At 42.3% G+C, this 26,619-nt stretch overlaps 1 protein-coding gene and 1 long non-coding RNA gene across 2 annotated transcripts; both read right to left on the minus strand.

Annotated features, from left to right (window-relative positions):
• Window positions 1-941: 941 nt before the first annotated feature.
• LOC117509223 lies at window positions 942-17,371 on the minus strand. The gene is made up of 3 exons (XR_004560318.1): window positions 17,272-17,371; window positions 10,888-10,889; window positions 942-952 (listed from the first exon to the last, which is right to left on the minus strand). It is a non-coding gene; the product is annotated as an uncharacterized LOC117509223 (long non-coding RNA).
• Window positions 17,372-18,645: 1,274 nt separating this feature from the next.
• On the minus strand, window positions 18,646-20,908 carry LOC117508961 (extracellular calcium-sensing receptor-like). The gene is made up of 2 exons (XM_034168793.1): window positions 20,165-20,908; window positions 18,646-18,819 (listed from the first exon to the last, which is right to left on the minus strand). Exons 1-2 carry the CDS (start codon window positions 20,906-20,908, stop codon window positions 18,646-18,648), a joined length of 918 nt encoding a protein of 305 aa, XP_034024684.1.
• Window positions 20,909-26,619: the final 5,711 nt, after the last annotated feature.

A 26,619-nucleotide genomic window follows, 5' to 3' on the forward strand; every position in this document is an offset into this window, starting at 1 on the left:
CATCTGTTAAAAGTTTTGTAACAGACGCACAGCTATAACATTTGCAAACAGAAGAGAGCCACTTATATAAAAAGCATCGCAATCCTCTGCAGAGAAAGAAGAAACAGCCCCAAAAGGAAAAAAAAAAACAAAAAACATTTCCTTTAACACCATACCAATATGCTGGCGATATCACCTAAGTCATCCAGAGGCATACATTTTTAACTTATGGTTCAACTTTTAACCAAACTAATTTTGGACAAGTTATTTAAAATTACTGTCATGTCTGAAGTTTTATTAAATGAAAATATCAGATATATGTTTTTGTTTTAAAGTAATGTGCTAGTTTTTAAGGTTTTGTGAGCACATCCTGTGACCCGCAATGCATTTTGGGTAGGATGATGTAATCTCAGTACATCACGACAGGACAAATGCATTTCAGACACTGTTCAGGCTCCACGGACAACAGCATTAAACTCTAGTGCCTAAAACTCTCTTGAATATATTCTCTGCATTTATAGATGTTGGTTTTATTTGCGTTTGTTAAATTCCATGCATTTTAAATGTAGCAGACAGGGATTACTGTATCTGGAATTTTGTTTTCAAGGCCTCTACTGCCATCTACTGGTCAGTAGTGTTCACTAAGCGTGTGGGAACCAGTAGATAGCAGTGTTCTATTTATTTTGACCCTGGTTATGTCAGATGATTGTCAAATCAACTTTTTGGCTTTGCAAATGGCTTTTTTTGGGTGCAATGAATGTATACATTATACAAGTTTCACTTTTTTAATGGAATTACAACCTTATTTCTTTTTCAAATTCTCCCATTTTTTGCATCCAGCCTTATTTCCTTTAGAAATTTCCTTGACAAATAATATCAGTCTATTAGGACATCAGGCGATGTGTTACACATATACATGTGTGTGTATATATTTTCCAACTTATTCCCATTGATGAAACTTTTCATTTTCTGCCTGAAAGCTTATTAGATGAGTATGTTCAGGGCTCCGTTTGTTTACAAAATACACACACGTTACAGACCTTGAAATCCAACAGCAGGGATTGATATTATCCAAAGATTTATGAACATACAAATTAACGTGCTTACACTTTATCGTGATTTTCTCCATTGTGAGATATAAAAGTGTCTTATCGTATCGTTCGTGGGTATATGCATTATAACACAGCGCACGAGCGATGTTACGATATTCTTCAGAATGACAACATACGCAACATGCATCCAGCAGCATACACGTTGCTGTCATAGACAACTGCCTGTAAAGTTTTTTGGCAAGTTATAACTTTCTAAACAACGTAATTTGTAAAGAAAGCCGCTTCATTTGTGCGGCTCTTTCGGCGTTAACAAGATGAATGAAAGTGTTTTTCTTGCATACGGATGGCACTGTCTGCATTAAAAAAAAATAAAAATAAAAAAAATCATCTCTGCTCACAGTAAATATATACTCTGCCAGGATAATATTTGGTCCCAGTCTAAATAGAGCATTTGGACTGGGACCAAATGTTAGGGCCCCTTCACACATAGCACGAATAAGTAGAAATCGGGCGAATCATGGCGAAACAGCCTGAATGAGCGAACCCCCAAAACATCGAGCAGATGTCGGGAGGGAAGGCATGAAGGATTCCATTGCAACTGTTCCGTGCACTCTCAGGTGAGCAGCTGGCACATGTGGAACCTCATTGCGCCACTTATGTGGAAATTAAAAAAAAGAACTAGCTGCAACCTGTGGAACCGGAACCACATGGCACCACTTATGTGGAGATAAAAACAACAAAACAAAACAAAAAACAGTTGGACCGTGTGGAACCACATCGTGCAGCTGCTGTGGAGAAACAAAAATAAAAACTACACACCATAAAAACACACCGCAATGTCCAATATTTAATCTGTCTTATCGAGCGGGCAATACAAGTATGATCCCTCTGTGCCTCTCTATATAACCCATGGTCACAGGCGTACAGTCATGAATAGAGTTGGCTATTGAGACCGATTCTTTACGGGTATCGTTAAGAAATGATTCTATCCACCGATATCAATAGGCTTTTTGCTTAACTATTCCCTTATCAGTCCTTCAGAGCAGCCGCTGTTTTTGAAGGTGTTTGTAAGGAAAATGATCATTTCTCTATGTTGACTGCAGACACTGCAGCGGCTCTGTAATTAACTGCTTCTGCAGCGTGACTCCACTTTGAAGCGTGAACCAATGAAGCAATGCTTCAATCTGCTGACTCATTGGTTCTTTGTTTTATTTTGCTTTATCTTAATTTTTCCCTGCTAAAACCCAAAAGAGCATATGTCTGTGGGTAATATATAGCCTTTTATGTTAAACCATAACCTGTTATGGTCTTCGGAAACAGTATTCGGTATTTCACACATTTTAATTTGTTTATTCTATTTCAAATACATTTTTTTTCTAAAATTATCTTCTTTAACTCAAACTGAAAGCAAATCTCTACAAGTTGATATAAGTGAATTATCCATTCATCCATCCATTTTCTTCCGCTTTATCCGGAGTCGGGTCGCGGGGGCAGCAGGTCAAGCAAAGCCGCCCAGACCTCCTGATCCACACACACCTCCCCCAGGTCCTCCGGGGGAACCCCAAGGCATTCCCAAGCCAGCAGAGAGATGTAGTCCCTCCAGCGTGTCCTGGGTCTTCCCCGGGGCCTCCTCCCACAGGGACGTGCCCGGAACACCTCTCCAGCGAGGCGTCCAGGGGGCATCCGGAAAAGATGCCCGAGCCACCTCAACTGACTCCTTTCAATGTGGAGGAGCAGCGGCTCGACTCCAAGGTCCTCCCGAGTGACCGAGCTCCTCACCCTATCTCTAAGGGAGCGCCCAGCCACCCTGCGGAGGAAACTCATCTCGGCCGCTTGTACTCGTGATCTTGTTCTTTCAGTCATGAGCCAAATCTCATGACCATAGGTGAGGGTCGGAACATAGATCGATCGGTAAATCAAGAGCTTTGCCCCCCTACTCAGCTCTCTCTTCACCAAGAGAATTGAAGAGAGACAATATGACTACATTTGAATTTATTACGGACATATAATAGTACTCCGACCCCTTTTCCTTGGTCTCGATGTTTTTCTAAAAGTATTGTAACCTGGTATCTGTACTGCTGAATCTGGTGAGGCATAAGTAAGCCATGTTTCAGATAAGCCAACAAAATCTAGATTTGAATCACACATTAAAGTGTCCCCTGCCACGCCATTACGTTTTTACATATTATTGAAAAATAAAAAAAGCTTTTCCACATGTTGTCTTTGTTTTTTTTTTTACCATAAAATTACACTGAACAAGGATTTAGATGTTTCGTTACTCATCTGAGAATTTCAATTTTCCGCCTCCGAGTTGACCTACTTTTTCGCTGCGACGGATGTGACGTCAGTCGAGTAAATGTGTCGCAGTGCGGCTCTGTTTACCAACATGGCAGACACGGACAGCGAAGGTATAGTGCACGATTATAGTGAAGATTTAAGTGACATATCGATTGTTTTTGAAGAAGATGAGGAAGTTTCTGATGAAGATATTAATGGTGTAAATAATGAGCGGCTCCAAACCATGTATGTTCCAGCCAAACGCGACAGAAAGAGGATGAAGCGCAGCTGTCAGCTGACAGCAGCAGCGCTGAGGAGGACGACACAGAATGGTTTGTTCACTCACCACCTTTTCTTATAAATGATCATTTATTCCTGGCATGGCATGTTTGTGTATGAAAAAAAATATTTGAGCAGCACAGTGGGCCTCATGTATCAACGTTGCGCACTTGTGGCGTTAATTTACGTTGTAAATTTGAAGTACACCAAAGCTGCCGTGACATGTATCAAGCAGTGCGCACCTGCCCATTTCCGGTGTATGCCTGACGTGACTGTGATAAATGCGGCGGGTGAAAACAATCGTAATTATGATAAACACGCCCATAAATATTCAGACTCTGCTTCAGACACACCCTTATTTTACGACATGGAAGCCAGGAAGATGGCAAAGAAAAAGAACTCCACCAATCACGACGCGTGCCAATAGAGCGTCAAAAGCGGCAGTCATATCAATTGTTTTGTACTATAATCAAAAAACTGTTACAGTGGTCCCTCTATCGCGGGAGTTACATTCTATAGCCCACAATAAGCGAAATCCGACATAATATCAGACATAATATTGTAGAAAAATATTTATGCTAAATGGAGACTTTCCTGTCTAAAATACACATACAGAACATCTGTAATCATAAATTGTATCAAATCTAATCTACTTTGAATGAACAGACGTCTGAACAAAAAACAGGCTGTTCAGTTTACATGCATATGTATATTTGGAAAACACAAAAATGTCAATGTTCTGTTTTTTTTCAGGTGCTCATGTGAACACAGTCAGCCGATGCCACTCGTGATTGAGTCTCCTTATCATATCAGGTCAGCTTTGCAGGTAAGTTGTCTATGTTATCTCAATAACAGCCTAATTTTCAAACAGCATTTTTTGTGTATATAAGCTATTTTTTTCATTAATTTTGTTTTAACTTCTGTTTTAGGAGTTTGGTGGCAACCCTTCATTTTAATGAAAATGCAGGAAGACAACAAAAGCAGACAAAGCAAGAGAGACCATGGTTCAGAATGTACTTTCCTTAGTGGAAAAGAGGAGGATTCACAGGGAGAAAGTTAGCCACATATCCAACATGTGATATGTGGAAAATGAAAAAAAAAACAAAAAAAACAAACAAAACAAAACAGATTGTTATTTGTATATTTTTATATAGCATGATAAAATGAATAAAAATACAATTTCACATAAGTTTCACATTGTTTCATTCAAATGAGAAGTGTTTTACAATTTGTTAAAAAACATTTTATTCAGTCTATGTGAGTGACTTAGCAAAAGAGGTTCTTCAGATCTGCAAAGCACCAAACCGACCAGAAATCCCCACCAATGATCCTCCTCCACTGAGCAGCCAATGTGAACTGACAAAGCTGAGGCTGATGCTGCCAAGTGGACCAGGTACCACCGATGAGCCCGACCCCTCACTCCAGAGGAGGAAACTGGAAGCCAGTGTAGTTGGATGATGGTGATGAAAAGTACTCCTTATTTTGAATACAACACAAGATGGTAGTGGGACCCTTCTGTGCCTTCCCATATCGGCTAGCTTTGTGGATTCTGGTTCTGATGCCAATTTAATATCTTCTCTCGCCAGGTCCCTGAACATTAATTTCTTCCACCTCTCGCGACCTCTGGTAGTGAAGGCTGTGGATGGCCATGATATGGGACAAATTACTCACCACACTCAGTCAGTCCACTTAATTGTCAATGAGAACCATGTAGAGTCAATCAGCTTCTTTGTCTTAGACAAGATAACTCATTCCGTTATTCTGGGGTATCCCTGGCTGGAACAACACAGTCCCATTTTCAAATGGGCCAACGGGGCAATAATTGCATGGGGGCCTTCTTGCTCCAAGAATTGTCTGATAAAGATCCGTGCACCTCCGTGTAATGTTACTTCTGGCCAGGGGCGAGTTACTCCTGATCTGGTGGGAGTACCTTCCTGTTATTATGATTTAGCACTGGTCTTCAGCAAAGTTAAGGCTAAATCACTGCCTCCTCCTTGCGTTTACGATTGCGCGATCAATTTGTTGTCAGGGGCGAGTCTGCCACGGGGAAAAGAGTTTTCTCGGTTGGGTCCTGAAAGCATTGCCATGCAACAAGATATCCAAGAGTCACTCGACGCGGGTTTGATTCGTCCCTCGTCATCGCCCACAGGGGTGGGTTTATTCTTTGTAGAAAAGAAAGATAAGTCACTTCAGCCATGTACTGATTACAGAGGTTTAAATTAAATCACTGTGAAGAATTGCTATCTCTGCCTTTGATCTCTACAGGTTTTGAGTTATTAGAAGGTGCCAAGAATTTTGCTAAATTAGACTAGAATAAAACAAGGAGATGAGTGGAAAATGACATTTAACACTGCCACGGGTCATTATGAATATTTGGTGATGCCTTTCGGGCTCACCAACGCACCGTCCGTCTTTCAAAATCTGGTTAATGATGTTTTACATGACTTTTTGAATAAATCTGTATTTGTTTATTTAGATGACATTCTGATCTTCTCCCCTGATCTCAAGACCCACACCCAGCATGTGTGCACAGTCCTGTAAACCCTGTTGCACAATGATTTGTATGTTAAGGCAGAAAAGTGTGAATTCCACAGGCCAACCTTATCTTTTCTGGGGTTTGCAATCTCGGAAGGGAGGATTCAGATGGACCCAGGTAAAGTGGTGGCAGTGCATGAATGGGCTGTTCCTAGCAGCCGTAAGGAGGTTCAGAGGTTTCTGGGGTTTGTAAACTTTTACCGCAAGTTCATACAAAATTTCAGTATGGTTGCTGCTCCGCTGCATAATGTGACCTCGTCCCTATCTGTCTCAAATGAATCCCTCCGACAAAAGGCTACATCCTTGTGCTTTTCTGTCCCGCAAGTTGTCTCCCACAGAGCGCAATTACTGCATTGGCGACCGCGAACTGCTAGCGGTCAAAGTGGCCTTGGAGGAGTGCCGTCACTGGCTGGAGGGGGCACAAATGCCTTTTATAATGTATACTGATCATAAGAATTTAGCGTATTTAAGAACAGGAAAACATCTTAATACTCATCAGGCCTGGTGGGCTATATTTTTCAGTTGTTTTGACTTTGTCATCTCCTATCGACCTGGCACTAAGAACGGTAAACCTGACGCATTGTCGAGAGAATATGATGGTCCTGTATCCCTATCTGATCGTGGCAACATTCTTCCACCCTCTTATTTTATCTCTGCCATAACCTGGGAAATGGAATCCTGGGTAAAAGCTGCTCTAGAGACTGTATGCAAACCTCCTGAATGTCCACTGGGAAAGTTGTTCATTCTGGCTTCGCTCAGGGGGAGGTGACTAAATGTGGACACAGTAGCCGTTTTGCTTGCCATCCCAGATTAAAAAAAAAAAAAACTTTGCATGTGTTACAATGTTTCTGGTGGCCATGTATGGTTGCAGATGTTACAGAGTTCGTGAATGCCTGTCAGATTTGCACTGTGCATAAATCCTCAACACGTCCACCAGCCAGTACATTATTGTCTCTGTCTATACCTAGACAAGCCTGGACTCACATCTCTGTAGACTTTGTCACTGGACTTTCACCATCAAAGGGACACATGGTCATTCTGGTAGTTGATTGATTATCCAAAATGTGTCATTTTGTGCCTTTAATTAAGTTACCCTCTGGCAAAAAACTAGCTGAGATTAGGCTTACTCACGTGTTCCATTTCCATGGGTTCCCACAGGATATTGTCTCCAACCAGGGTCCTCAGTTCATTGCTTGATTTTGGACAGAGTTCTGCTGTCTCCTCGGGGCTACCTCCAGTCTCACATTTGGGTATTATTCACAAGCTAAAGGTCAGACTGAACATTTTAATCAGGAGTTGGAAAAGGGGCTTAGGATTTTGTGTTCGCAACACCCGTCTACCTGGTCATCTCAGTTAGCTTGGATTGAATTAGCACACAATAGCTCACCTTCTGCCTCATCTGGTTATTCTCCATTTCATGTAGTCTTTGGTCATCAGCCGTCTTTATTCTCATCCACAACTCTTCGGTCCCTGGTTCTGTCCACCATCAGCTTGATCACTCAGTGCCGGCAAATCTGGGAGTGGGCTTGTCACGCCCTTAGCCAATCTTCCACCCTGTATAAGTTGGCAGCTAACCTTAAGCTGTCTTCTGCCCCTGCCTACACAGCAGGCCAAAAGGTCTGGTTGTCGACTCGGCATTTCCCACCCGGAAACTGAACATTCATACAACATGTTCATTGAACGTTTGCATGAGAACGTTTGCAAACATGGCATGGACATTGGATGAACATCATATGAACAAAGAATGAGGACAGGTAATGTTTGCATGCAAACATTCAATGAACATTATACAAACGTTCACAAATGTTCACAAACATCATATGAACAGTTGAACCAGAACATTAAATGAACATTTGTAGAATGTTTGCATGCAAACATTACCAGTCCTCATTCTTTGTTCATATGATGTTCGTGCAATGTTCCTTCTCAATATATCTACAATTTGTTTGTGATTTTTCCTATTGAGAACTAAAAATGACGTAAAACAAACTTTATAAATGTTTTAAAATTCAACAGGTTTTATTCAAATAGTAACTTGCAATGTATTCATGGAATTCACATATAAAATCAATAATGCAGAAACGTTTGAAATCACTTACAGATTTAATGATGGAATTCATCTTTACAGAATTAAACATCATGCTAAAAAATAAAGCACATAAAAAGAAAAATTTTCAACTTTACAGAAGATTTCTTACATGGAATACCACCCACACTACTCCAAAAGATGTTCAGACAAAAAAATAAATCTTCGAGAAATAATAATGAAACCTAAAAAAAAAAATCATCTATTGATCTACAACCAACTACACATTTTAGGAGCAAAAATAAATTCAGCTTACATCTACATACAGTTAATAATACTTTATGATATTTAAGAGCAAAACTGTGGACAGTTTTAAAACAAACATTACTCTCAATAAATTCCCTGAGAAAATTCTTATGAAAAAATATTAATATAGAGTTTTTAATCACAGATTTGAAGACTCAGTATGACATTAGTCAGATACGACAATGCAACTTGCTGAACACACATTTTTAAGAGCGAAACTGAACAGTTTAACACAAACACATTACAATCAATAAATTTCCTGAGGAAATTCACATGACAAAACACTAAGTTTTTATCACATAGAAGTACAGTCAGATACGACAATATAATTGAACACAATTTTTAAAGCAAAATTGAACAGTTTTAACACAAACACATTACAATAACATTTCCTGAGGAAATTCATGATAAAAAATATACAAAAATAATAAAAAATTATTAATTTAAATTAATGTTTGATCACCAGAGAAAAAGTTTCTCCGGAAGTAAAATTAAATTTTATCAAAAATATTCCATGTACAAGGCAAATTAAATGCTGCTGCTAATCTGCTCATAAGCTTTGATATTATGAAATATAAACACAATGCTAAAATACCCTTAGCCGTATGAGGATTGTCTTCTTAATAATTACTTAATTGGTATCGCAGTGCAAAGTGTGTGTGTGTGTGTATATATATATATACACACACACACACACACACACACGCCCTTTATTGTGTTATCTGTGTATCTCTAATGTATTCGCCTCTGTATGTTTATATTGGTGTTGTAGGATAAACTCAATGACATTTTAATGGCATCCAAAGGAGATCATGCGTGTGCACATGCATGAGCTTCTGAAAAATGTGGAAGTTACCATCGACTGCAGGATGTGTGCACACTGATGTCTGCGAGATGTCTTGTGTTATCAGGTTGTGTGCGTTTTCCGTTTTTGAAGTGTTTTTCAGTAGCTTTACATAATATATGATAGACATGTTAGATTTACACGGAAATTAATCTGTTTCGTAGCAGATTCTGCCATGTTGCATTAGCAGCCAGAGAGAGACCAGACGTCACGGTGCCTCTCTACTGTGACTGGGTGTCACGCCCCCCCCCCAAAAAAAGACAGATTTGCAAGATTGTTAGTTCCTCAAACATGTAATCTGGGTCAGGAAGAAGTTCAGGATGGTCCTGTCTATACTTCTTCTGCTTGGATAGGACATCTTCGGATTATGGCACAATTGTAGAAATGATGATTGATGTGATATTTATTGCAGCCTCCATAACAACTCTGTAAATTTGTGGCATGTCCCTGGCAAGGCTGCCGTTGACGGTTCCTGACTTGCCCTGACTGCTGAAGCACTGCCAAAGATAAACAGGAGCCGTAGCGTACAAGCAGCCCCTGACAATGCTTGTTACCATATTCTTCCCTTGTTCCATTCCAGGGGTGTATGCAGTCAAGGCACTGATTAGGGCATTCCTCTGGTGCCTGGTTCCCTTGTCCTCGCCATCAAGTCTGTCATTAGCACTCTTGAGCTGCAAGTTGAACATTTCCATTGTTAGTCATAAGCAATTATATCAAATATATACTTTCCTGTTCAGATACTGTATAATTTGAGCGGCATGGTCATAACTGGTATTCAACTCAACTCCTTATTGGACAGGCCCTATATTTTTAACAAGCTGTTTACGAGGTCTATTAGAAAAGTATTCGACCTTATTATTTTTTCAAAAACCATATGGATTTGAATCACATGTGATTACATCAGACATGCTTGAACCCTCGTGGGCATGCGAGAGTTTTTTCACGCCTGTCAGTTACGTCATTCGCCTGTGGGCAGTCGCCCACCCTCTCGTCGATTTTTTCATTGTTTAGGAATGGCTCAGAGATTGCTGCTTTGTTTGATCAAAATTTTTTCAAAACTGTAAGGCACAACTGAGTGGACACCATTCGATAAATTCAGCTGGTTTTCGGTAAAAATTTTAACGGCTGATGAGAGATTTTGGTCTGGTAGTGTCGCTTTAAGGACGGCCCACGGAGCCTGACGGCGATCTGCGCTTCGAAGCGGCAGCGTCTCACCGTTTCAAGTTGAAAACTTCCACATTTCAGGCTTTGTTGACCCAGTAAGTCGTCAGAGAACAGAGAACTTTCAGAAGAAGTCGGCATGAGGAGTTTATTCGGACATTCCATTGTTAACGGACATTGTGTAATGAAAGAACGTGTGGGCAGAGTCGCATGTCGGGCCGGACCCGACCGCGGGGGGTCGCGACAGGAAAAACACCTCTGTTGGAAACCTTAACGGGCAAGTTGGAACATGCCCAAGCTGTTAAACAATTTCTCAGTTACTCACTTGTTGAAAGCCATCAAAAGCCGCCTGAATTTTACAAATGGTTTTCAACACGGAGGTGTTTTTCCTGTCGCGGCGCACACAGATTCGCCGTCATCATGGAAACAACTCGGCGAATTTGCGCGCACGTCTTTCATTAAAAAATGTCCTTAAACACTGGAATGTCCGCATAAAGTCCCCATGCCGGCCTCTTCTGAATCTTCTCTGTTCTCTCACGACGTCCTGGGTGAATTAAGCCTTAAATTAGGATGTTTTCAGGTCTAAACAGGCCGACGACGGCGCCTGGAAGCGTTGCGCGACGTCCCGCTCCGTAGGAAGTCCTTACAGCGACAGAAACACCCCATAATCTCTCATCAGCCGTTAAACTTTTCACTGAAAACCAGCTAAATTTCTCAAATAGTGTCCACTCGGATATTCCGCACAGGTCCAGAAAAATTTTTTGATAAAGCAACGCGCGCCGTCTCGAACAGCGTGTGAAACAAAGGAATTCAGCCGAGAGGGCTGAACCACATCTCACTCAAGGCCTCCCCACAGGGAAATGACGTCACCGACACGCGTGAAAAAACTCACACATGCGCACGAGGGTTCAAGCATGATTGGTGTAATCGCACGTCATTCAAATCCATATAGTTAAAAAAAAAATAAAAGTGTCGGTTTCTTATCTAATAGACCTCGTATTTGCTTGCAGAATTTTTCTCAGGTTAGTTATCAGCGAGGTATACCACACAGGTGAAAGCAGATCAGACAAAAATGATTAATCCTCTGTACCCAACACTATTTATGTAAAGGGCCTTTCACACCGCATGCTTTGGAAGTGTCAGAGGCATCACAAATTGGTCTAAAAGCATTATTTTCAATGAAACACGTAGCTTTTTACAGGCGTTAGAAGTGTCGCGTCAAAAGCTGAGCTAAACAGATGCTTCTACCAGGAGTGTGCGCATTCGTGCTTGTCAACAGAATGACATTCAAAGTTCAATCCAATCCAACTTTTGGCGCTCTGAACTGTGACAAAGCTTCGCACTGTCCAATAGAAACGTGTTGGGTCCAAACATGGAATGTGCCGAAAAAGTGCTGATGTCCACGCCTCCCGCCTTTTTGTGAAAGTCAGACGAGGTCCCGGATCAACAAAGCCTTCACATTGGAAATGATCTGGTTGTTTCAGCGGGGTCTGAGCATGTCGATCGGCGCTGGGAGCGCGCCACGCTCTCAGCAGTTGTGGGCCGTCCTTAAAGCGGCAGTAACACTCCTTAATCTGTATAATCCCCATAAAATCATCCCTGAAAGCCATATTTATTTTCCGAACGGTGTCCACCTGGAGGTCTCTCATAGTTTCTGGAAAAAAATTGATGCAGCAAAGCTCCAAATCATTCAGATATTTATTCACAATAAAAATCCGACGAGAGGGGTGGACCAGTACTGACACAAAGCCTGCTCACAGGCGAATGATGCAACCGACAGGTGTGAAAAAATTCACGCATGCGCACGAAGGTTCAAGCTTGGCTGATGCAATCACACGTGATTGAAATCCATATGGTTTTTGAAAAAAATAAAAAGGTCCAATACTTTTCTAACAGACCTCGTATGTGTCAGGGATTTGGCCGGGTCAGGGCACTGATCCCTTGTTTTTCCCCTTGTTGTCGTTCTCCGTCTGCTTCAGCTTTGATTTATCAGTAATTATTTTCATCATGAGTTATTCTGTTATGTTTTTCTTATCACTTTGTTACTTTCCATACTTTAGCCATTATCCAGTTCTGTTCTAGTTTTATTCAGCCAGTTTGTGTTTTCATTGTTTATCATTTAGCTTTCATCTGTATATGTTTTCTGTTATACTTTTATATCGGGTTTTGATTTCTGTTTATTAGTCTGTTCCTGTTTAATTCTGCTTTTGTATTGATTTCCTGATCAGTTCTAGTTGCTTTTGTACTCATGCTCATGTTTGATTTTGGTTCCTGTTGTTGTATTACATTCTGACCATGATTTCCATTTTAGCTTTGTTCTGCTTTTGCTGTTTGTTTCCACTCTGCACCTCCCATCATGTCTTCATTCCTGGTCTCACGCCCAGTTACTTCTGTTCACTCCACGCCCTGCACCTGCCATTATGTTTTCCCTCACTTTGATGCAGTCTGTTTTGTTTCCGTTTGCTCACACTCTTGCACCTGCTCCCGTGTCTTTGTCTATTACATCACGTCACTTTGCTCACTCTCTTCCTTGCACTCTCGCCCTGTCTTACTCTTTAGCCAGAAGCCACACCCCTTCTAGATTGTTCCTCATGTACACCTCATTTACACCACCTGTCCCACATTTTCTCTTACACCCAAGTCAAGTCTGGGAATCTGTAATGCGGGTCCAGCCACTCCTGGTGACGGGCTCCCGCCCGCCCTGACAGTACAATCTGGCCAGAATATGGACTCCGCAGACTCCACTCCTGCCATGGATACTGCTGCTGTACTCCCAGATATTGAGGTAATTAAGAGGATTTTTTCTGACCTTTCATTTTTTTTTTTGTCTGTTTTCGTGACTGCTACACCCCTGTAGAGAAATTTGATTACCTTGATCAGGCCTGGGATCTGGTGAATGCAAATCCGTGGCTATTTGATTATTTCCCGGAGCTACTGGGCCTGGATGACGTTTTTGGTCTTCAGAAGCATCCAGATTGGATGAAGAGACCTGAGGCCTACATGCCGTCTGAGGATGATAACGAGTCAGACTGGACAGATTTTGATGAGGACGAAGACTCAGAGTCAGAGCAATTAGCCTTGCAGAACATGGGTACGTCTTTGTTCAAGATACAGGACTTATTTTTTGACTATCAGGAGAGCTACAATAAGCAGGGAAAACAGCGCATTTTGTCGGCACTCGACCAGATCTTTTTAGCCGAACCAGAGCTGCTAACCATATTCCCTGAGCTGAGTGACATTAAGACGCAGTTTAAGGTAGGGTCGGTCCCCACCTGCATTGAGGACCCCATGGACTTTTTGTTTGAGGCCGAGCTCACCGCCACCTGTTGTGAGGAGCCGCGCGTCATTACGCTTTCAGACGCTGCTCTCGCTCCAGCCTGGTACGACACTACACCAAGGAAAGCTGCTTACCTGCTGCCCTTTGTTCCAGAAATGCAGTCAGAAGATCCAGCCACGCTCCAGATTCCCCCAAGCCAGCACCACGGAAAGTCCAAGCAGTGCGCGAGGCCTCGCGGCATGTTCCTGGTGAACTGTGCATCCCTGACGCTGGTTCCACAGCGCGGCCGCTCCATGTAGCGCCAGTCCCCGCGCCTCGAAGGATCTGAACGCCACAGCCAGAATCACGAGCTCCAGCCACAGCGATCACTTCAGCTCCAGCATTGCCCGAACCCTCTTTTGCGACCGCTCCTCCAAGTTCAGCTGAACACTGGCCACTGAGGTCGCAAATCGAGCCATCGGGAGAAGTCCTGTCATCATGGAGCTCGGAAGAGCCCGTGTCCCGTGAGCAAGTTAAGTCGCCCATGTCTTCTGTGTGTCCAGCCTCGGTCGCGGCGCATGGCCCGCCGCTCGAAGGGAAACAGTCATGGCGCGCGGCCCGCCGCTTGAAGAGGAAACAGTCATGGTGTGCGGCCCCCGCTTGAAGTGGAAACAGTCATGGAGCGCGGCCCGCCGCTCGAAGAGGAAACAGTCATGGCACGCGGCCCGCCGCTCGAAGAGGAAATAGTCATGGCGCGCGGCCCGCCGCTCGAAGAGGAAACAGTCATGGCACGCGGCTCGCAGCCCGATGAGGAAACAGTCATGGCGCGCGGCCCGCCGCCCGAAGTTGGTCTCGTCTCGGCGTGCGGCCTGCCGCCCGAAGTCGGTGACGTCTCAGCGCGTAGTACATCGTCACATCCACTGATCAATGCTACCACAGTCGGTCCAGCTTCATTGTCACCTACAGCCCACTCAGACTCTGCTTCCGTGTGCATCGCGACCACCTCACTGGTGACGTCATGCCAATCTGCCGTCTCACCCTCATCTACTGTCGTCGAAACTTCACTGTGCTCCATTCTCGCTGGCTGCTGAAGGAGTCTCTCCACACCGAGTGACTCGACCAGCGGTGGCTCCAGAGGGGGGAGTCCACCCGCACACAGACAGTTCATCCGTTCCAGGGCATCTACAAGCTGCACCAGCATCTGTCCTGGAGACATCCTCCAAAAACAGAAACTGCAGGATGGTCAGTTGTTTTTCGTTTTTCCTGTGGTTAATTTTGATCGGTTCACATGCCTGTGAAGCTCTCAGAAGTCTGTTAAAGCTGCCTTGTCTGAACCTAAAACAGTTTTCTTATGAATCTGTGGGAAATATGTTTAAAGCAATACTTCTGAGCCAGAGAAGGTTTTCTTGTAAATTGTTTACGAAATTGCTAAACTTCTCATGTCACATTCTGAAACGTGCTTCATGCAAGCTTCTTTTTCAATTATTGACTGCACTGTGTGTGCTCCAGCTCTGCAAATTCTTTTCTGTGTTCAGTTCCTTCCCAGACATTCGGCATTTTGGGAGCTGTAACTCCTCTCATGCAGGTGCTGTGTACATTAATGGATTCCCAAATTATTTTTTCAGTCTGGATCCCCTTTCTGAGCTATCAGGAACAATCAGTGTGAATGATTTGAAGAAAGAAATCTACAAAATTGGCATGTTCTCTGTTGAGATTTCTGTTCCCTGGCTATATACTACATCCTGCAACTGGATACAAAACACAGTAGAGTTTTTGGTCATGTATCTGCGTGCCTTGTTTAACCTCCTTTTGGCTGCTCATATTGGTACTTTGGTTCAATGGTTGAAGCCCTATTTGAATTCATTGAACTCCTGGTCCTTAATCTCTCGGATTGGTACTCAGTGTAGGGGTTTGGAGTCTAGCTACGGTTTTCCCTCTCAGTGGATGGTTGGGACAGTCTGGATTTCATTGTTTTGTTTGTTCCTGTGGTTTTGCCGCTTGCTTTATTTCCCCTTTAAACGTTTTTTATTTTATTTTATGTGGTTCCAGACGTCTAGTCCCTAGATCTGTTCCTTTGTGTCCTTCTAACTCCGCCTCTGTGTCCCGTGCCCCCCAGAGTCCGGTCACTGATATGTTTAAACACTTTGAGAAGCCTCATGGTCGTCCTCCGGATCTTGCCCTGAGTCGGTTCCCTGCTATGCCTGTGCACCGGGTTTTCCATTATGACTGTCCTCCTGCTAGTATTTCATGCCCGCTGCTTTCGGCACCTGTTTATGGTCCTGTTTTCGGTAATCTGTGGGGTCTCCTGCCATATAGGCCTCTTGTGTGCTGCCCTGGTCTCTGTGTCCACACAGTTGAAGTCCATCCCAAAATAACCTGTTGAACAGTGTGATTATGAAGTGGGATACTATGCACACGGCTGTGTGTGGAGCTTTAACTGAATCTGAGGGGGGACTTTAACTTAAAACATCAGTGGGCACTTACAACATTAAAAGGTTTTTGTATTTCTGTTTGTGGAGTGAGGATGTGGAACAGATTGAGGGTGGAGCTCAAGCAATGTCCAAGCATGAACCAGTTTAAGCAGCGGTATAGGTACATGGTTTTTTCTAGGTATAAGGAGGAGGAAGGGTGTTGAGGGTTAGGGTGTTTTGTTGATCATTGTTTAGTTGTGTGCACTTTGTTTTTCTATCTTGTAAATATGTAGTATAAAATCACACGTATTGCATATGTATGTAGGTATGTGTGTATGTAGGTATGTGTATATATGTATGTATCTACACTAGAGATGTTTAATTGTTACAGAACTCACAGGCAACTTTACACCTATTTTGATTACCCTGGAGCTGATCATAGGCTGAGTCTTTGCCATTCTGGCTATTTGATGCATTTGAATGGTGGTTTTCTGTTTTCTTCCATGTGCTTCTGGTTTTGTTGCCATTTTATAGCATTTGAGATCATTTTAGCTGAGCAACCTATCATCTTCTGCACTTCTTTCAATGGCGGCTCTACACTGAATCACTCCCTGGGTGAGACTACCCCCCCCCCAAAAAAAAGTCAACTTTTTTGCACAAACAGCTGTTTATTATTATTATTATTATTATTATTATTATTATTATTATTATTATTATATAAGTTCTCCTGAAATTGCAATTGAAATTGACATCAAAAGGTCACAGGATACAATATAACACTTATACAAAAACATGCATGAATTGTAAATTGGAAAAAAACATGCCCTTACATGCTAAATGTCTGTTATTAGATGCTATTTTAATCTGTGTTTCAGGTAGGGATGATTACTTCTTAGTTACTGCCTCAAATTCTATGCTTGGCACACTGTTAGTTTTAACAGGTGCTTTGTCACAAAACAGAGTTGTAGCAAATGGCAAGTGTTCATCTTTGAAACTACCTACAAATATATGAAAATTCTGTTGGTTAATTACAGGGCCCAACGTTAACCCAAATGATGGATATAAATAGTAACTGAACTGAAGCATGAGTCATTTTTCTATTGAACAATGTGTTAATTTTATTATTAAGTGCTCATGCTATTGACTCCTTTATATGTTTTCCCCTGTCCTGTCAACTTTTTAATCAAAGTATGCTGTTCTTCTGAGCAATATCTGGAACAACCCACTTTATTCAGATTTTCAGAGAGAAATGCACTACAACCAGCATGTACATTTGCTGATTTCATCCTTTAAAAAAAGGGCCACCTGTAATGCTGTAATAATGGCCACAAAAAGAAAAATACAGACACTACTATTTTTTTAAACAGCCTAATATTCATTTTTCTTCACTTTCTGGAAAGTAATAATAAATTTGCTATTTTTTTCATGTTTTGATTTGGAATCGAATGTGCAGTGTTCCCAATGCATTTGCATGTATGGGAAATAAAACTTATTATAAGGATTTTGAACTTTATTCACTTTTTAAACACACTTCTGTTATTTTCAACATGACTGCAGTACATCCCAACAACAACCAGCACAACACACAATCATATTTAGATTTAGCAGCCATTTCTTGTTTAAAAAGATTAAGTAAAATATGAGGACTAAGGTCAATCTGAAGATATTTTTATTTTGTCACAGATCACTCTCTTGGTGCATCTTCCTGAGAGCAACTAAGTGCAAATGCACGGGAGATGCTGAAAACTGTTGGCGAGCAAGTGAGCCTGAAGAGCTGGAAGGGAAAGAAGCATTGTAGTCACTTGCCCTTTAGGGCATTATGAAGAGTAGGTTTTGTGAAAAGCATTGTTTTAAAATGCATGAAAAAAATATCTGTACATTTCTGGTCAATTTTGATAAAGACAACTTCACATTATAATGTACGATACATCTTCCTGTCCACAGAAGCCTTCTTGTGGAAGATGAAAAATATAAAGGTTGATGACATAGATGATACCATCATGGAGTGACATGCACCAAAAAGGGTAAATAATTATTTAGATTTTTTTAAAAGATCTTTATCACTTCAACAAATTGTGAGCATTTATTAACAACATGTTTACTGATTTTTACTTTTTCAGGCAAAGAAAGAGGCAGTGGAAAGATCAGAGGACAGAACTGATAACATCGATAATGACCTTGAGAGCATGGACAAGGAGGCTGAACTTGACGTCAAGGCTGGTAGATGTGGATTATGATGAAAGTGACATATCTGACAATAACTACAATGACTAACACTACAGTATTCCTGTCAAATTAAGCTACTATTGTGGCAACCTTCTTAGGCATTCTGAAAAGCAAACACAAATGGAAGCATTGCCTGTCACATCAAGTCATCCGAACTCCTGCTCTGCTGTCCAATGAAAAGTGCAACTTTCATTGCACTATGATAATCCTGAGCATAGTTTTTTTGGATACGTAGTTGCATAAAGAATAAAAAGTAATTTAGTTTTTTTTTTTGTTTCTATAGAAATGCTGCTTCAACTCTCAATGCCTCGGCTCATGATTGCCTTCTTTGTGTTTCTCTCAGGTCGTAGGAGGATAATGTAACATTTTGGTCCAAACAGTGCAACCAAGAGGCCAAAACTGGAGGCCAGGATGGCAAATACTTCCACTGCATCTGAATATTTTCCGGGAGAGGTGATATACGAGGTCTGTTAGAAAAGTATCCGACCTTATTATTTTTTTCAAAAACCATATGGATTTGAATCATGTGTGATTACATCAGACATGCTTGAACCCTCGTGGGCATGCAAGAGTTTTTTTCACGCGTGTCGGTTACGTCATTCGCCTGTGGGCAGTCTTTGAGTGAGGAGTGGCCCACCCTCTCGTCGGTTTTTTCATTGTTTAGGAATGGCTCAGAAACTGCTGCTTTGTTTGATCAAAATTTTTTCAAAAACTGTAAGGCACAACTGAGTGGACACCATTCGATAAATTCAGCTGGTTTTCTGTAAAAATTTTAACGGCTGATGAGAGATTTTGGTCTGTAAGTGTAGCTTTAAGGACGGCCCACGGCGCCTGACGACGATCTGCGCTCCGAGGCGGCGTCGTCTCACTGTTTCAAGCTGAAAACTTCCACATTTCAGGCTCTGTTCACCCAGGTTGTCGTCAGAGAACAGAGAAGTTTCAGAAGAGGTCGGCATGAGGAGTTTATGCGGACATTCCACTGTTAAAGGAGATTTTGTAATGAAAGAACGTGCGGGCAGATTCGCATGCCGGGCCGGACCCAACCGCGGGGGGACGCGACAGGAAAAACACCTCCATTGGAAACCTTAATGGACAAGTTGGAACATGCCCAGCTGTTAAACAATTTCTCAGATACTCACTTGTTGAAAGCCATCAAAAGCCGCCTGAATTTTACAAATGGTTTTCAACACGGAGGTGTTTTTCCTGTCGCGCGCGGTGCAGACGGATTTGCGGCGACGTCACGGAACCGACTCAGCTAATTTGCCCGCATGTTCTTTCATTACAAAATCTCCTTTAACAGTGGAATGTCTGCATAAACTCCTCATGCCGACTTCCTCTGAAACTTCTCTGTTCTCTGACGACGTCCTGGGTGAACAGAGCCTTAAATTAGGAAGTTTTCAGGTCGAAACAGCCAGACGGACGCCACCTCCGACCGCGCCGCGCCGATCCGCTTTGTGAGCTGTCCTTAAAGCGAAAGAAACTCCACAACCTCTCATCAGCCGTTAAACTTTTCACCGAAAACCAGCAGAATTTCTCGAATAGTGTCCACTCGGATATCCCTCACAGGTCCCGAAAAATTTTTGATAAAGCAACGCGTGCCGTCTCCAGCAGCGTCTCAGACAAAGGATTTCAGCCGAGAGGGCTGGACCAGTGCTCACTCAAAGCCTGCCCACAGGCGAATGACGTCACCGACAGGCGTGAAAAAACTCACGCATGCGCACGAGGGTTCAAGCATGTCTGGTGTAATCGCATGTGATTCAAATCCATAGTTTTTTTTTTTTAATAAAACTGCCGGTTAGTTTTCTAATACACCTCGTAAGTGGGGACAAATGCCACCCACACAGCACAGAATATCAGCATGCTGAAAGTGATGAGTTTAGCCTCATTAAAACTGTCAGGAAGATTCCTGGCCATGAATGCAAGCAGAAGGCTGAGGACAGCCAGAAAGCTGATATAGCCCAGTAACACTGCAAAACCAGCTGTGGAGCCAACAACACATTCATAAACTATTTTGTCATTGTGATACTGAGTGTTTTTATGAGGAACTGGAGAGGAAGAGACAAGCCAAACAGTGCTAATTACTGCCTGGACAGAGCTCAAAGCGAGAACTGTCCCTCTCTCTTGCATGACACCAAACCATTTTAGTCTGGCCCCACCTCCTGGTTTGGAGGACTTAAACACAGCCAGAACCACAATAGTCTTTACCAGGATACATGAGACACAAAGTACAAAGCTGATCCCAAACGCTGCATGCCTCAGCTGGCATGTCCACAGCTTCAGATGGCCAATGAACAGGAGTGAGCATAGGAAGCACAGCTTTAGAGAAATTATAAGGTGGAAGCTCAGTTCTGAATTACTGGCACGCACCATTGGTGTACTGCAATAATATGTGAAGATCCCGAGGACAACAGCACAGACAAATGTCCCAAGCAATGAAGCAGCTGTTAAGCAGATACCCAGAGGCTCATGGTAGGACAGAAACTCAGTTTCCTTAGGAACACATTGATCACGCTGGGGACTAGACCAAAAGTCCTCTGGACAACTGGTGCAGTCCATGGAGTCTAACAAATAGAAAGGGACAGAAAATGTATTTTAATTACACTTAGCCAAGTAGATAAATGCTAAAATACAAATGCAACATTTTTGTTTTCCTTAATGAAGTAAAATATCTATATCATTTGAACAAGAATGACTTATTTCCCTCAAACTTGGTTTACACATCAGGTCTGGGAGCATGCAGTGGTGCTGTCTATTTGCACAACCTCCACACCAGAGAACCACATGTGGTCCTGGATAGCAATGACCCAAGAAGACAACCGGCCATTCCCAACCTTGCCTAAGTAATCACTGAACTGCTCAACCTGGTTTCAGGGCAAGTTGTGATTCAGCAGCATGAAATATACATTAATCTATTGGTTCATGATATTGTCACGAAAAGCGCCTCATTTTCATCATGGCAGCACAAATTCATTCTAATTCATTCCGTGATGGCTGCATAAAATTAAAAGTGAAGCGGGGGAGTCGGGGTGGTTATGGTTAGGGTTGGGGAAGGAGTAGGGTTAGGTTATGGTTAAGGTTAGGGTTGGGTGTAGGAGTAGGGTTAGTAATAGTGAGTTAAAAAAAAATCCAGTCACGAAAATTTGACTCATTTTGTGACCCGAACATGAAAAAAAACAAAAAAAAAAAAAACATGAGAATGGGCTGAAATGCTACAGCCAGGTGAAATGTGGGCATCCCCTTGTCCTTCTCCAGCCTCTGTGATCCTCATAACTGAGGATCACAGTTATGAGGATCATGATCATGACCCAGAGAAATGCACGCCATGGCCAAATTTTGAAGATGATGTTCTTACCAAATGTAAGTGATAATCTAGTCTTTGTCTCTCCAAGTAACCACTTGTTTGAAAGTCATCCCAGCAGCTCTGAAGAGACCTTGTCTCAAGGACATTTTGCTATCAATGAACAACCACATTTTCTGTCTCCCTGCTCCTCCACAAGCTGACGAGCTCATTCGACAGAGTGCAAATGGCATTCACGAGGGAAGTTGTGAAATTTCTCGATACTTCCGCGGGGATTTGCATTCTCCTCGCATGAGTCACAGGGTGTCATTCTCATGTAGGTTGAATTTTGAACAGGTCAAAAAAAAAAATGTGACACATTTTCTGTCTAAAGAGTCATAGCATTATCATGGGCATCTTGAACCCTTCTGAATTTAGTTTCCATGAGTCAGAAAGTGTGAGAGAACTTGTGAGGGGTTGACGACACACTCATCCTTTTACATGATTGGAGGGGAACAGTGTTTCTGGAAGTGGTGCGATCATGGCCAAGTGAGTCCAGCAGCCTCCGGCCAACTGGCTCTGCTGCTGGGCCAGTTACAACCTAGTGTGCAGGCAGGGGTAGTGGGCTGGACAAGTCCTGTCCCCTGGTGGGGGAGTTTGACTACATGTGTGATCCAGATTTGTTTTGGGGGGTGGGGGGACCACAATCGAAATAACTTTAATGCATTGTTTTGTTATCCTCAGCAATTTTATATACATATTGTAGTGTTTATTTGTGTGCATGTATGTTATTGCCAACTAAACCAAATCAAATCAAAACATGCACACACCCCAAGTGCAGCTGGACATCGTGCTGTGTCATAGAGATATGGCAGTTCAGGCACATCAAGGAGTGATTCGAGTAGATCCCAGAGCCCAGCCAGCAGAGGACCGTATCAACAGAGGATCATATAGTGGTCATTCCCGAGAGGAGAGGAGAGTGGATCTCATGGGGAAAATAATGATTTTCCACTGCTTAATTGCAGTTTGAACACTGTTGATTGGCATTCTCAGTCCCTTGGATATCGTTTTATATCCCTTTCCTCTCTTATACAGTTCAATTACCTTTTCTTTGTCAATTCTTTTGCTTTCCCTATGACTCAGCAACCAGAAACATCAGTACAGCACTGGATGAAAGATGCAAGGGTCTGTCAGGAGCCCAGAAACTCACTGACCTTTTATACACACACACACTGATTACAAGCCAACAGATAAAAGTTGAGGATGGTTACCTTTTGTGCCCATTCAAACCCGTTTATGTCAACTTGTGTGCATGTTATCAGGCCAATATCACCAGGGTATGTAAACTATTGATCAGGTCATTTGGTTAGTTAGTGATATAAAAGAGTAAACACAGATGTTTGACAATTGGCTTCACACAACCACAAACCATGAGTAAAAAAAAAACAAGAATTCTGGCAGGTTATGTAAACTGTATATCACCTGAGTATGAGTCACCGACCGCTCAGGCACAGAACCAGTTCCCTACCCCATCTGAAGAAAAGCAGTAGCCATGGGCAACACAGGCCAGCCATGCAAAGAAAGAGTGCACCTAATCCATCCGCCAGTGCCAAGCATTTGTCCATTTTGTGTGTACACAATATATAATGTGGACTGTTGCATCCAACACACACACACACACACACACACACACACACACACACACACACACACACACACACACACACACACACACACACACACACACACACGTGCACTCATACACACACATGGATTCATTAATTTTATAAATGTATACAATTTATGAAATCATTTTTTAATTAATACATTTATTTAATATTAGTAGTGACCAATGACAACTATTAATATGACACTAATAACCATACCTGCCCTTAAGTGTGCAGAACAATAACAACATCATAAGCATGGTCACTGCACAAGTTACAATAAAAGCTCACAATAAATGTGTAGTTTTATCACACAACACAATGCCACAAAGTGTACAATTGGCATGTTGACTGCAAGAATGTCCACCAGAACTGTTGCCTCTGAATTGAATGTTCATTTCACAACCAAAAGCCCCATCTAATATCATTTCTGAGAGAGAATGTCACAGTATATCTCCCTGGCCTCACAACCACAGACCATGTGTAACCACACTAGCACAGGACCACCACATCCTGCTGACAGATCACCTGAAACCAGTGACACAGGTGATTTGTACAACCAAAGACTTTTTGCACAGTTTGTCGGACACCATCTCAGGGAAGCTCATCTGTGTTCCTGTCACCTTTACAGCAATGTGTCATCTTAACATGCTTATTTTGGAAAGTGCTGACTTTTGATTATGTGTGGCACCCTGGAGAAATGTTGTCCTAAGAATGAATCCAATTTAACTGCGAATGCACCATGACGTCTGTCAGTGTATGTCCCAGGACACTGCAGGATCAAAAGGTTGTAATTCAAAGTACCCCTGTAATACTGGCACGCACTGAGATTTCAGCAGTCATAGAAATTCACTGCAAGCCACAAGGTATTAATTTATTTAACTTTAGTAAGACTCCAAGTTTGATGTGTGCAGACTCTGCAGTGTAAAAAGAATGATGGGATGAAACTTCCATCACATCACCCTGACAACAAGACAATAGAATGAGATTAAAGCTCACTGACAGAAGATTGGACAGACTGTATTTTTGGTGAGGGAGACTGCTTTTTAAAAACATAGCTGTGCTTTATTTTTCTACTTTTTGAAGGAAAGAACACATTATTATTTTTGTAGTGCAGCTCAGCAGTATGATGTTGGTGTGTGAGTGAATGGGTGAATGTGATGTAACATTGTAAAGCATTTTGAGTATCTGTTTGCCTCAGAAAGAAAAAACATTCTATACTTGCATTCAATTTACAAAGTTTACAGGGGTCGCATTGTGCAATACCACATTTTATAGATCATTTACAGTTAAGTTTGGCTCAGATTTCCTATTAAAAATTCTGAAAGTCTCACAATTGCATGATGAGGTACGAAGAAATGCCGCTATAAACAAAATCTAGTTCAAGCATGACTTGAACAGTTCAAATGCCTTAATATAAACACTTACTTTACTTAAAATATGATGTTGTTGTTCATTCGGTTGCTTCCAGTTTTGTTCGGGGTCGCCACAGCGAATACAGCCAGATCTGCATTGGTAATTGGCAAAAAATATCATCCACTTCTCTGCAAGATTAAGCCAAGATATTGATTTGTATCAATTTGTGCAAATTTATTATGAAGACATTTTAAGACAAAGGATGTAGTCAGTTTGAGGGACAGCTGCTGAGCTAAGCACCTCCAACTCTCACAGCATCTGCAGCTCAGCGGCTGCCACTAGGTGTTTTGGAGGGCTGTGTCTGTTATTTTGACCATACTGTTACAAATTCCTGGAATAATATGTGTGACATGAAGCAGGGTTTGTCCAGTATGTATATCCAGGCTATTTCAAAAACTGTGTGTGATTTATTTTATTATTTATTTATTTAGTTCTTTATTTTAATGAAAGGACAAATCCTCACTTTTCTACCAGGGGGAAACACAAGTTATATATTGTTTCATCGGCTCTTATTGCAGGCTCTCCAGTGACACTATTGAAGATCCAGAGAACAGATATTGAGATAGTAGACTCTTATGCTGCGTTCACACTGGGTGCAACACGAGCGACTGCAGCCACAGGTTGCCATGTAATTCCTATGTAATGACGCGTTTTGGCGCCAAACCGCGCAGCGCGACGCGATGGACGCGAGTGAAGCGATTTTGAGCGTATTGCACGTTTGTAGCACAATATTGCGTCACGTCACGTCGAGTTGCCCTCCTCCCCAAGTTGAAAAATCTGAACTTTTTCATCTCTTCGCGCCGCGATGACCAATCAGGGACTGAATATGTAGTGACGTGGAGATGTCTGGAGTTTGACTGAAGATTTGAACATGTCCTGTCTCTGGTAGCAGCCTGTGAGCAGGACTTATGTCTCTTTTGTCCTTTATTTCACAATTATGAGAGAGCTTTTCGAGCGAGCAGCAGCACCACAGCAGGGGGAGTGGAGTTTCTTTTTATTTTTATTTTACGTGCGCGCGAGGGAATCGTCCATGGAGATTATTTTACTTATTAACTACACAGATGTATAATAAAGCAAATGGTGACTGGTTTCTAAAGACAATTATGACAGAGTTTTTTGGAGAAAGAGCGAGGAGCAGCCTCACAGCAAGCAGCGGAGTTTCTTTCTGTCTTTCTTTCTTTCTTTTTTTTTAATCTTATGTGCGCGCGCGAGCGAATTGTCTGTGGAGAATATTTTATTAATTAGCTACACAGATGAATAATAAAACAAATGGTGACTTGTTTCTAAACACAATTATGACAGAGTTTTTTGGGGGAAGTGCGAGCTGCAGCAAGCAGTGGAGTTTCTTGTTTTTTATTGTTTACATGTGCGCGCGTGAATGGGACAGTTGGTCCTCAAACTGGGTCCTGCAGAGGCAGAAGGACCGCTGAAAGTGGCTGTCATCCAGACGCAGCTCCTGCAGCAAATAATGATACTCTCTGTATTGGGAGCTTTTCACAACAACTCGCTCCGTGTGATCAAGGTCCATCATGATGACTTGACGCCGAGCGGAATGGAAGCTCCTCCTATTTGATGACGCACCGGGGTGAATTTTCGCAGCGAAAGTCCACCCAAGCAGAGCGACACACCGGGCGAAGGAGGCGCATCCTTCACCACGCGACCCCCGTGAATTTGTAGCGTCTGATCGCGCCTGGTGTGAACGTGGCATTAGAATTACCTGGGTGTTCACCTAAACAATAAACTGGACTGGTCAAACAACGACTACTGCACTTTATAAGAAAGGCCAGAGCAAACTCTACCTGCTGAGGCGAATCAGGTCCTTTGGAGTGTAGGGGGTACTCTTGATAACCTTCTTTGACTCTGTAGTGGCATCAGCCATTTTTTACAGAATGGTCTGCAGGAGCAGT

Source organism: Thalassophryne amazonica, chromosome 4 (genome assembly GCF_902500255.1).
Source record: "Thalassophryne amazonica chromosome 4, fThaAma1.1, whole genome shotgun sequence".
Lineage (NCBI taxonomy): Eukaryota > Metazoa > Chordata > Actinopteri > Batrachoidiformes > Batrachoididae > Thalassophryne > Thalassophryne amazonica.